General features: G+C 32.4%; 2 protein-coding genes across 3 annotated transcripts; one reads left to right on the forward strand and one right to left on the reverse strand.

Annotated features, from left to right (window-relative positions):
* Positions 1 to 4,823: 4,823 nt before the first annotated feature.
* Positions 4,824 to 6,444, reverse strand: LOC114410920. Its single transcript, XM_028374817.1, has 3 exons — positions 6,185 to 6,444; positions 5,985 to 6,092; positions 4,824 to 5,697 (listed from the first exon to the last, which is right to left on the reverse strand). The coding sequence occupies exons 1-3, from the start codon at positions 6,442 to 6,444 to the stop codon at positions 4,824 to 4,826; spliced, it is 1,242 nt and encodes a 413-aa protein (XP_028230618.1).
* A 1,448-nt stretch (positions 6,445 to 7,892) lies between these two features.
* Positions 7,893 to 11,630, forward strand: LOC114410388 (protein KRTCAP2 homolog). 2 transcript variants are annotated; one of them, XM_028374319.1, is made up of 6 exons: positions 7,999 to 8,021; positions 8,159 to 8,219; positions 8,874 to 9,032; positions 9,636 to 9,687; positions 10,550 to 10,616; positions 11,376 to 11,630. In XM_028374319.1, the coding sequence occupies exons 2-6, from the start codon at positions 8,181 to 8,183 to the stop codon at positions 11,476 to 11,478; spliced, it is 420 nt and encodes a 139-aa protein (XP_028230120.1). In that variant the 5' UTR covers positions 7,999 to 8,021; positions 8,159 to 8,180; the 3' UTR covers positions 11,479 to 11,630. The 2 variants fall into 2 exon arrangements, with proteins under 2 accessions (XP_028230121.1, XP_028230120.1); XM_028374320.1 differs by lacking the exon at positions 8,159 to 8,219 and having other exon boundaries at positions 7,893 to 8,021.
* Positions 11,631 to 13,088: the final 1,458 nt, after the last annotated feature.

Raw genomic sequence — 13,088 nt, forward strand, 5'->3', positions numbered from 1 at the left:
TAATCTACGTATTTATGGTTAATTATTTTACTTGATTTAACTGCTTTCCATGTCAAGTCATTCAGGGGTGAATATCTAAAAAAAACTTAACTAAACCATTGATCTTAGCATGTAGTGTAGTTGCTTAACGTACCTGTACGTAATAACTGTATTTGGGTTTGGTGAATGCTCTTGTTAGCGGGGTACTCGCTCTCCGTAATGGAAAGGAAAACACATCAATTCGATAGTAATTGTTTTTTTATATATGTCATACCCCGCTCTCCATAATGGAAAGGAAAACACATCAATTCAATAGTAATTGTTTTTTTTATATATGTCTTTTTCTTACAGATTGGAAATGAGTCGAAATGTTTATCCTCTTTGTAAAAGGCTTATGACTCGGTATATTTAAAGTTTGGCTTGACTTGTTTATTATAAAGATCAAGCTCAAACTTTTTAAAAAGTTTTTTTAGATTAAAAGGTCAAAGTCAAATTATAAAATTTTTTATGTTCTTTTTTTCATTTTCTTTTGATATACTTTGTGTTTTAATAACTTGAATTTAATATGATTTTGTTTATCAATTATTTTTGGATTTGTACATTATTTATATGAAATTTTATAAGTTTCTTTTTTTAGTTAGTATTTTACTAAGTTTTAAAACAATTAATTGATTAAAGACGTCTTTAAGCAGATTTTTAAATAGGCTCGTAGGTTAAGCTAGACTTTTATGTAAGCCGAGTTTTTGAAAGAGATCTATGACAGGTAATGAGTTAAACTCAAACCTTGCGTATTGAACTTAAGTTGAGTTCAAGCCTAATAAAGCTTGGCTAGGCTCATTTCCACCCCTACTTTTTTCATGTGAAGATTGGATGGTTTAATTCTAGTTTGTCGTATAATACTTCTTATTGTTACCTTCCGACTCGTGTGTTTCCTGAAGAAGTAGGTTTATTCGTTGCATTACATTAAGTTTAATAAGTATTATGTCTTTGTTAATAAATTTTAAAAAAATTAGTATTATAGATGGTTATTATAAAATTAAAGAATTACTATATATATACGTTTATTGGTTTGTAATTATATAAAATGTAAAAAAAATATGCCACAAATGCATGCGTACTGTTTATTCTAGCTATTAATATAAGAAAAAAAAATTATAGGTATGAGAAAAAATAATCTATACACTAACAATGTAAAAAAAAAATATTATCATCCAATAATAAGAGATCGCTAAGTGTGATAAGTTATATTTACCATGATTTTTTTTATTGCTTTAACAATATAAAAACTTGTTCGCTAAACATGCACAAAACTTAAACTCTTAAATATTAAATTTCAGCTATAATATAGTTAATTAGATAAAAAAAAATTTAAATGAAATATTGTATTATACATCTTAGTAATAATTAAAGAAAAAATAAATTATATACAGTGAATTTACAGAATAATCTAATAATAATTTTTTATTTATGGTATAAATTTTTTTACATTAACAGCATATAATCATCAAATTCATATTTTTTTAGCACTCATCAAGTTCGTAATTAAAACTAGAATAGTACGCAAACATATTAATATAGTAATAATTACGTACAACAAATAATCAAATAGTAAAGTACCATTATTCTGATAGTCGTCTTAACTATTTTAAGTTTTTAACAGATTATGTTTCAGTGTAGTGTGGATTAGAAAAGGTCGTTTGATCATAATTGACCTTTTCAATGTTTTTTTTTCATACTTTGAAAAGAATAAAAAGTCAAGCAAGCCTCTTTTAAGGTCAAGAACGTTCCTATGTTCTATACTAGTTATCAATTATCATTCAACATTAACTATATTCTTTTTCTTTTTTTTGGTTTCGCCACGTGTATGTACTATATAAGGCAATCATATTTAAGACATTGGAAACTAAACGTAAGCATCTTTCTAATTAAATTATTTTATTTAACTGGTATATGTTTTTCTTTTTTCTTTTATATTTTGACAAGTATATATTGCGAAATTCTACTTGCACAAGTCATAAGCTTGGCGACTGTGAAAAAAAGAAGAAGCTAGGTGAGCTTAAGACTAACAGTTTAGATAATTCACAAGAGATCATCTAAATTGTTAGTGTGTAATGATTTAAACTTCCCCGTCACCATGCATATAATAAAAATAATTTTGCGTGCAGCTATAATAGAAAAAGAAACACTTTTATTATGTGTTTTACTTTATCAACCTTTTGTTTTCTCAATATTAGCATAATTGTTTACTAACTTCTTTTCATGAACGGGAATAGAAATTGTTTACTAATTAACTTAAATATACATAGAAAACTGATGTAATAATTAAATTCCATAGGTAGATAAACACAATTATTTCATTAGTTTATAGTGATTTAAAATTAATTTAATTTATTTATTAGTTGCAGTAAAAAAATTAATTTATTAGCTTGCTATATAATATTATTTCTGATTCTTTTTATAAGAAACAAGTGATAGTATATTTTACGGTAACTTAATTTCTTATATATATAAAAAAAAAAGACAAGGAGGTTGTAGTTAATTTATTTTGATAATTTTGAATTTTTAATATTTTAAAAAAGTGAGCAACTCATGGGTCAGCTGGTGGGCCATCAGGGGTTAGATTGGACTAGCAAAGCTGTAGCTAGATATTAGTAAATTGGGGCATTTATTATTTCCACTCCCCCTTACTTATCCACTTTCCTTTCCCAATTTCTTTTTGAATTTTCCCGAAACAAGCATGGAGGGGAAATTCATGATTGAAGGTGCAGTCTTTGTTCCGACCCACATCCTTTTTGTCATCCATGGGGCAAACACCTCGGTGCTTCGTCCTTGTTACCTTCCTTGAATAAATGGAGTTTATTAATGGAAGTTTTCCCAAATTCAAATTTGGCTTTTGTGGTTGCAGATTTCAACATTGATAAATTTGATTTTGTGGTTGATTGCTTCTATAAAAAATCTGCCAAGGCTCTGTGATTGTGTGCATGGTTCATCATCTTCTCTCTGCATCTCTTAGTGTGCTTTTTTAGTTTGGATCGTTAATTTTCTTTATAGCATGGAATTTCAAAAGTTGGGGTGGAGGAAGAAGGATGGGCAAGTGTATATGGGAGGGGGAGTGTTTTTTTTTCCCTGAATAAACAAAAAGGAGGAAGAGAGGGGCCACCAGGGGAGTGCATTTACTAGGGATAGCTTAGGAAAAAATTCAAAATAAAAATGGGAAGAGAAGTGTACAAGTAATAAGAGGAAGTTTAAATAGCAATTTCCTAAATTGGTTTGACTAAATCCCAATATATGTGTCGGCCTGCAATGAGTCAGGCCTAATGGGTCACACTAATACGAGTTGACAACTCAACCTATAATGTTAATTTTTCTTAAGTTGACATTTTATTGATTGTTATCTATTCTAATTAATTCTATAATGAATACTTTTTAAAACTTCATGAGCACATACAATAAGATTTAGAAAAGATTTATTCTAAGAGAAAATAGCCACGCTCAAAGATATATATAAGATGATAACTTAATATTACACATATAGAGATTTCGAAGCATAAAGCTAGTTCTTTGGTAATCATATTCTCAGTATTCTGTCTACTACATAAGAAGAGAAAAAAAGAGTGTCTTGTTTTATTACAACTTTTCCTTCCATAACTTTCCTATTTTTTTTTCCTTACACATTTGGATAAAAAACTTGAAAAGAGAGGACTGGGTTCCAAAAGTTGCACAAGGGTGTGAAAATGGTGACTCATTCTAAACGGTAGATGTAATGACAAAAGATGCATGCCCTTGGAATGTGACTAAATGAATCCGTACTCCAATTAGTGTTCAAAAATTTAACGTATAGATGATGGCGATAAAAAGGGTGGTGTAGGGTTTACTTTTCCATTTATTTACACGTAAAATTATTCACACACACAAAAAAAACAAGAATGAGTGAGGAAAAACATCATTTATAAAAAATAAAACAAAATATAATCGTACATGCATACAAATGAAGATGCATGATAAAAATGCAATCTTAAAACATATAATTTTTCTAAATGAATGAGAAATGCATGAGGCCCAAATAATATTCTACTCTAGAGGGATATCAATATTTTTCTTTTACAGGGAGTGACTTGGGAGTGACACGGGTATCATTAGTCATTCGAAATATACAAATATCAATGATCATAAGTGTGCACAAATAATTAATGATTGTACCAAGTGCCTTAACAATAAAATCATGAGTTGTGCAGTGATTATAGTGTTAATGGATAAAGGTTAGGATGGTTTTGAATCAATTTTAAAAGATAAAGGATGAAAATATTTTTTTAAAAAAGATGAATAAATTGAAAAAAATAAAGGATTAAATATTAATCATATATAAACTATAAAATATTATATAAGATTTAAATTTTAATATATCTCTTATTTATAACTATTATAAAAGGAATAACTCATCTTTTTTATATTTTTATCCCCAATTATTAAAAATCACTACACCATTTGTTGTTAACTTCTAACTATAGTTGCATTTTGTAAAACAAATCACTATGTCAAAAAAAAAAAACTATGCATACAATTAAATTCCAAAGTCTAGTCGAGACACGAAGTGTATATATTTTACACTTGTATGATATAAAATAATAATAATAATAGTTAGGCGAAAAACATTTCATTTCAACTCACTCGGTACAATTGCTTCATCTTCTTTTTGGGAAACGATCCTTTTAGGGGTAATTCTTTTACTAAATTATTAAATAAGGGTAAAATTTAAATAAATATCCAGATAAATAATAAAATATCTCACAACTTTTGAGTTGAGAGTCATAAATCATTTTACGACTTTTATATTTTTTTCTATTTTATGACTTCTTACTTTTTCCCCGCAGATCTTTGTGTTCAGTCATTCCCTTAGGTGAGCCAGCAGCAAAGTCTTCATCAGATTTGTCTTTGCCATTTTGAAGAAAATTTGGTTGACTGTCACTTTCTTTCTCCTGCAACTCATGTTCAATCGGTCCATTAGAACTTTGCTTAGGCAACAAACACAACTCCCCTAGAACCAAGCAGTGACAAGTGCTGTCCCTACTTATCAAGTTGCCCAGAAAATCAAATTGAGGTTTGACTAGCATATCCTGAATGCATTTCCTTACATCCACCAAATTGAGGTTTCCTGGATTAACATCCAAACATTTACAAAGAATCTTCCTCAGTGACAGATATTCAGAGCCTAGTTTGTCTTCCATAACAGAACTAACTTTCTCCACCCAACACACGTAACTAGCTGAGATATCACCGTCATTCTCTTCCTTCATTTTTAAGGTATTCCGAGGCAGCGCACTTCCAATAAGAAGCCGCAGAAGTACACAAGCCAATGACCATACATCCGAGCCATATCCAATTGGATATCTCGAATGCCCACTATCCAGAGAAGTGCCCCTCTTGTGCAATAATTCATACAAAACCTCAGGGCTTGCAAAAACCTCATTTTCCAAGCAATCCTTACACGTTGCTTCTTCTTCGTGTTTAGTGGAAACAGCATTCACTAACTTCCTTCCCATCATCAATGCCTCATTCAAATCAACACAAATTCCACCAAGCTCATCAAAAGAGAAACAAGAAAGCCCCAAACAGCCAGCAACCAAACCCTCCAGATGGAAAGCAAGCACAGCTTCACATATACCCTTCCCAATCATTAAAAAACTAAAAATCCCACCTTTATCCAACTCTCCAAACCACCTTCACTTACACCAACAAACCCGTTTCCCAATTCACCAAACTGGTCCAAAAAATTACATCTTTGCCTCTCACACACCATATGCAGAGTCCCCTCCACCCCTTCACCCCACAACCCATAAACCCCCACACACCCTCCCCTGCCTCACGGAAGCTTCTAGAATCAACGCCAACTCCCCCCTCGCACCCTCGCTCAACCCCTCCAAACACTTAATCACCCATGCAACATAACTAAACCTAAACTTGGAATGATCCCGAGAAGAGCAACAAACAATAGGAGCCAGACTCACGCTGCGGTTAACTCCGAAGCAAATCCTACCCTTGGACGAAGATATTGAACTGAACCGGCGAACACCAACATCACCGGTTGAAACGGCGTAGTGCGGGAGAATCCAATCCTTCCATGCAGCGTAAAACTCAGGGGACCAGAACGGAGGGGGATCGTAACCAGAATTGATTGTGGACTTTTGATTCAGTTTTATGGAATGACCGGAGGAGGAAGAAGGGGAGTGTTGGAGGGAGAGTCTGAGGAGGTCGATGTTTTTGGGAAGAGAGGAAGGGCCTTGTTGAGAAATGAGAAGGATACTTCACGAGCTGGGTGCACGTGGGGAACCGAATAATGTCTGGGTACGGCTGCGGAAGCTCCGCGAGGCAAGTTTGGCAGACGGAGTGACCACATGATAAGACACGATGAATTGCGTCGCGCTCGTCGAAGGATTGAAGACACACCGGGCACTCCGGCGGTTCCATCGCCGGACGGTGATAAGCAGAGTAAGTAACTCAGCGCGAGGTAACACACTAAACAAATTACTCTCAAACGTCGTCGTTTCATATGCACTTTACTTTTTCAGACTAACTAATACCATCACTGGTATTTTAGCATGAGTTTCTAACCTAGAGGGTCTTCATCTCCAATTAGTTAAATTTAAGCAATATTTTGAGTTGTTTATTTTTTGTTAATTGATTTTCACAATGTTACATTACACATCTTATTTCAATAGTATAGTCTTTTAAGCAACATTAAATGATTTACACTTAAGCAATCCTTAAAAGACAACAAACAAATATTTTTTAATCATAACAATAGTTGATTATATAAGTGTGTGATTTAAAAGGAGAATGCAAGAAGAAAATCTTATCCTATTAGGTGAGATTAACTACTCAGATCACATGATATCATGGTCTTAAAAATAAATAAGAGACAAAAATTACAACAAAAATATCATTTAATTTGGTGATCCTTAAAAAAAAAAAAGCAAAGTTCTTTCTCTCGTTATGTGATAAATGAAATATTAAAGTTGTTATTAACTAATAGTACACCTACCTGTTTTTATAAAAGTTGTTTTTCGATAGGAAGACTCAGTTAATCATCAAGACTTTAGATTATCTAAACACATATTTTGAAATGGTTTGAGCATGTTTATTACCCAAACCAACAAGATCTGGTTGGTAACTCCAAGAGATAAGTTATTCCAAGAATAACTCTTTTTTACTTTTGATTCTCATTATTTATTTTCTTGAAATTTAATTATTACAATAAATAATTAATTATTAGATTTTGAAAAAAATAAATGTTAAATAATAAATTTTTAAATATTTGAATAACTTGACCCTTCCTTATATATTTAGATTTCAAAAAATGTAATATTAATTATATATATAATTGGTCTATGTAAGTGGATACAACTTGTTAAATGTTCCATACAAAATGTGAGAAAAAGTGAAGGCTTGAGAAAATAAATAGTCTCACACATTTATACTTCTTTTTGTTAATGATGAGAAGTATCATAATTATGTTATTAATTAATTTTCGTAAAAAATTTTAACTAATCATATCTTTAAAAAATGTTGTAGTGTGTGAATCCAAATTCGTGAAAATTTACAGGACCCATCACGTATGGTTATGAATTTTTATTTTTTCGTATTCACTTTCCTAAAGATTTTTGGTATCTAATAACATTACTTTTTTTTTTATGAAGTATCAAATCTAATTTCATTTGAACTAATTGACCGTCAATATATATTTATACTTTGCATGAATAGTATATAAAAAGATTATTAAATTAAATTAGATTAAAAGTTAAAATTTAAAAATATTTATAATAAATAAAATTTATTAAATAAAATTAAATGTTCAATGATTTTTAAAACTAATCTTATTTATAAAAAATCCTAAAAGTATTTTTGTGGAAAAAAACAAACACTACTGAATATTTATCAAGGATTGGATTCCCAAATTGCCCTCCGGTATTTGACTCGTGCGTTTATTAAAACGACGATCGCGTGTTGCTCGAGATCTGAACTGAAACCGCTGCTTCCGATCTGAGGTATGCTCCTTTGTTTTTCTATTTCTTCACTTCTCTTATTCTTTCCTTGTTTTCTGTGAAAATGCGAGAGTTAGAGGGAATTAAATTGATGGATTTGATCTCGAATTCCCCGATGCTTCTGTTGTGCTTGTTTGTAGGGCGAATTGTTGTTTATATTTGATGAAATTCGGCTCGCGTAGCTTGGAGTTAGGGTTTTTGGTCAGTTGTTATATTTACCCTTGGGATCGGTGTGCCTTCATAACATTGTTGGATTCATCGAGCTTTAGTTGTTGACATTTAGTTTTTCGCGAACTTCGTAGCTTAGCTACTTATAAATATTGAATATCCGTCACTTTAGTCTAGCTGATTTGTACAGTAAATTTTAGGAACCAATTTGAAGGGTTTTTAATATTTTGGGGACTACATAGTACTTAGCATGATTTCTCATAGTTTTAGGACTATTCAAGTAATTTTTATGCTGTAAGGACTACTTAATAGAGTGAGTAATAATTCAAGAATAAAATTGGTGGTTTACTAGTTTGAAACTTATCAAGCCTGACTTACTTGCTATTCCTGTTTTTCGTGAAGAGAAGCTTGCCGTATTGCACTGTAAAGAGCGTTTTCATGTCATGGATGAAAACATTTAAGTGGATTTTTTTAATCAAAATATGTTTTATTGGATTATACTTGTAGCCACTAGAGATCTGTGGCTGCTTGGATCCACGGCAAGCATATGTTGTAATTTTGGTATAATGTGCTTTATATACTTAAGTGCTGTTTCAGCTTGCAACTCAGTGATGGATGATAGTATTTTTTTCCTGTTATTCTCACAATTGTTTCTGTGTTCACGATTGCTGAACTTGCAATGAGAAGGCCATGGCGGGGTCTGGGAGTTCCATGCTATATTCCTTTCTTCTCTTCACAGTCATTCTCTCACTTCAAGAAATGTACCGAGGGAAACTAGCATCATCAGAATTATACACTATACTTGGAGGGTTCGTTAGCTCTCTCCTATTTCTTGTGCTCCTAACTGTGAGTTCTGAATCCATCTCTTGACTTCTTTCTCAGCTTTGAAGTTGTATATGCCGATAATAGTCAATGATAGAATAGAAGGAAGGAAAAATATTTGTTATGTCATCAGAAAATGAAGAATGCCTATCACTTTTTCTTTTTCATTACAGCCGTTTTGATACTAGTGTTTGGTTATTTGGACTTATATTACAGTCTATAAACATATTTTTATAGAAGGCATGAAATTGTGCAATGCATGATTCTTCGTGATTCTAATGACAAGTGCCATTTCTGTAAAATGAAGCCAGAAGATTTTTGGAAGACTGAGAAAAACCCTATTTTTTATCACTTTGTAGTCTGTAGTTATTGGTTAATGTTCATATATATTGATTCCCTGGTCACTCATTTATATGATCCTTCTACCTTGAGAAAAACAAAGAATCTTTTGTTTAAACTAGTGCTAGATGGACTGAGGTGACTTATTTTAACGAGATATATGTGAATTCTTATACTTAATCTATGTAGTCTTCTTTTGATTATCTTTTACTCATATAATACTTCCAAGAATTCCATCAAAGCTAAATCTTTCAAGGTAATTTAAGGTATTTACATCTGTGATTGCAGTTCATTGGAAATTTTCAGGAAACAATTGGTGCAAGAACTGGTTGGGGAGCTGGTAAGTACACATTGATTTTGAATGCTGATGACAAATTGTAATGTTTTATAATTAGGGAACTAAAAACAAGTTTAACAGAACGAGTATTGTTTGTAACTTTCCAATCTTGTGATGTTAAACTTTGAAACATACCACTTAAGGTTAAGGCAGTTATTTGTTAGTGACTTACTGTACTGTCCTTTGTGCATCAGTACCATAAGTTTCCACAAGTTTTTTATGCTTCTTTACCAGCACTAGGCCTGTGTTTTTAGGCAGTTATGAATATGCTTTCCTTTGTCTAGCTGTCATTAGAAGTTTACCTCTTATTGTAAAAATAGTCCAAGCTTGTTATTTCGTGGAGAGCTTTCTGCATGTCAGAGTTTTACGTATGCAGACTACATTTTTCTGCAATATGTATAGAAGGCAAACAAGATTATGCAGCATTGTACAGAGGGATTGTATTTCTTCATGTCTATTTAGAGAGGCAAAATGATAGATATTAATTCTTCATAAAGAAGTAAAAAGAAGACATAGTTTCGTCAAAGAGGATTACCATGTAATAAATTGTGATATCCTTTTTCTAAACCTCTGCAATATACATATTATTAGTCACATAATTTAGTATAGTAAGTTGGACTGTTCAGAAAACATTATTTGAATGAGTACATACGTGTGTAACAGAAGAAACTGTATGACTACTGGATTTTTTTCATTCATATTATGTCTTTAACAATAACAATCCAACTGGCACATGCAGATGAAGAGCTGCTAATGTTATTGTCTAGGTCACTCACTCTTTAAAAGGAGTTGTGACATTTAATGAACATCTAGTATTGTGTTTTATGGTTATGAAAATTGAAGACTGTAAATTATTATTTTGCAGTCATTGTTGCAGAAGCTGTTGCTCTGATTGCTGCAAGCACTGTCCACCGAGTTTGCATCACTACATGGTATGCTCCCCCCAACCCTCTTTTGCCTTGTGTACGAATAAGAAATTCAGTAAAAAGTGTAGTATCTGAAGTATTTAAAAAAGAGAGGGAGGGAGAAGAAAAAGAAGAAAAGACACATCTCAAAAGCCAATGACACCTCTAGTCTCAAAATAAATATGGTTTAATAGTAGTAGCATATTTTTATTGTTCTTATTTCTCAAAATAAAGAGTTCTCACTCAGGGCAGGCCCAACAATGAGTGAGGCCTAAAGCTTATTTGCTCTATAAAAATTAATAGAAAATATTTTTTTGTTGGTGGGATTAAAGCTTAAGCTTTAGTTGTTTTATCTTTGGGTCGGTCTAGTTCTCACTTGATAGGCTTCTTATATATATGTGTGTGTGTGTCCTATATTATTACATTAGCTGAATTGGAGAGTTTGTCAGTTCATGTCTCTGTTGGAGTCTGCTTCATAGGTTTTAGCAGCTTAATATGCTTGCAATTTGCAGAAAATCAGAAGGATGCTTCCATTTCAGAGGGTATAGTTATTTTAATGAAATAAAAAGGATCCTCGTGAACAATATATTAGCAGTGATGGCCTAGTATACCAAAGTATTGACATTATCGTGGTCTGGCTTATAAAGATGAGAAATCAAATCCTAGCACAGCAACATGATGGCTAGCTGTGCATCCTTCAGTATTTAAAATATAAAAATATCTATTTTATTTTTATTTTCATATTAACTCATTGTTGATGTTCTAATATTTGTTGCCTAAATGCAGTTTCCTGTTCTCGGCTGCATTGCTGTATGAGGTTAACAAGATCTCTGGGTCAGCGCTTTCAACAAGTGACTCCAGGACTAAAAAGCAAAGTGGAAGAGCTTAAGCCTATGTATGCTTACTATAAAGGCGCATTTAGAAAATTTTCCCCAGGAGCATTAGTTTTATAACCCTAGTAGCAAAACTTATAAGAAGAGTGTTTTAAGTTTGTATGACTTTTCACTGTACAATTTCAATGATATGATTTGAATTTTGAAAGAGGTGCCTCTAACTAAAAACCGATCAGACATTTTTTCTCACAGGTGGCTCTCTCTACTAAATCAAATAATGCCAAAACGAGTTACGAGGGATCTAAACTTCAGATGGATCCAACTTCTAAATATATTGAATGCTTCAGGATTTTGTTCACTGCTAAAGTAAGCCATTGACACTATTGTGGCATTGGCATAGAGCTCCGTCACCGCCAGTGGTTAACTGCGGCACGGATCTTACAACTCTGAACAGGAATTTGTAATAGATGGCTACATTGCCCGTCTGTCGTCTGAGATTACCATTGGCCGAATGAGTTCATGCAATTTTTTTCCGCATTTGGCAACTCACGAGCGAAAAAAGAACTTCCTACATCGTTTGTTTGGCTTAACGTAGGTTAACATACAACTCGAGTGATATGCATCCCCTAATGTTTAAATGAGTCATTTCAGGATTTAAGGGAAGTTAAAGCGTAATGAGATTGCAATTCAAAATCCGTCCGTAAAAATTCTCATTTGGATATTTATTAGTAAAAATGGAGTTTTCAATACGAAGTTTTCAAAAACATAACAAAATTCATGCTTTTTCCCCATCGAAAGTATAATGAAAAATTGAATGGAATAATTGAACTTGAATGAAATAATTAAAATTAAAAGATTCGAAAGATAGTCCAAAGTACAAAATCAGATAGTCCAAAGTACAAAATCAGATATCAAATACTTGGAAATTGAAATTGTGGCTTTTACATGGATTCGAGCCTCTACCAGAATACCCCTTCAACAAGAACAAAGCAAGTTTTAGCCACAAAATCCATAGAAGAAACTTCGCTAAGCACAATAGGTTGACATAATTTAATCTCTATACTATCCACAAAAATATCAATCCTAAGGACCATTTACACAGCCAAGGCCTTATAGCAAGATATTGTCTTTTGTTTTTTCTAATGAGTAAGTAAATATTAACACTCTAGGCCTCTTGTTTACCAACCTCTCCTATGTCCCTATCTATGGAATAGCAACATTATCATTTACAATGTCTAGCATGTCCACAAAGAAAACCTGCACAGCCCAAGCCGATGCAGCCACAAGACACAAATTAGCCCCAAGATTTGCCACAGCTTTTAAGATAGCACAGGCCTGCTTTTTCAAAAAGAATAAGAACTAAGGTTTAAACCAGTAGTAGCTGATACACATTGCTTAGTGGTTAACTACAGCAAGTCATACAGAAATAGCCCTTAGAACTTACCTTCCTGCAAAAGTTGTGAGAAAAGAAAAAGAGTAATTCCAAGAGAAATAGGCAAGTTATTTTGGTTTAACCCACATTTTAATGGTTCTAATTGATTACCTTCACTGTTAACCCGGGACTTATCCACATCCCACAACAAAGCCACTTCTCAAGATCCCAAGTGGCTATGGGTATTGTTTTGTTTTTTTCAGCCAACCTTTATCTTAATTAAGGCTTAAAATC

The sequence above is a fragment of the Glycine soja genome, chromosome 4, assembly GCF_004193775.1.
Source record: "Glycine soja cultivar W05 chromosome 4, ASM419377v2, whole genome shotgun sequence".
Taxonomy (NCBI): Eukaryota; Viridiplantae; Streptophyta; class Magnoliopsida; order Fabales; family Fabaceae; genus Glycine; species Glycine soja.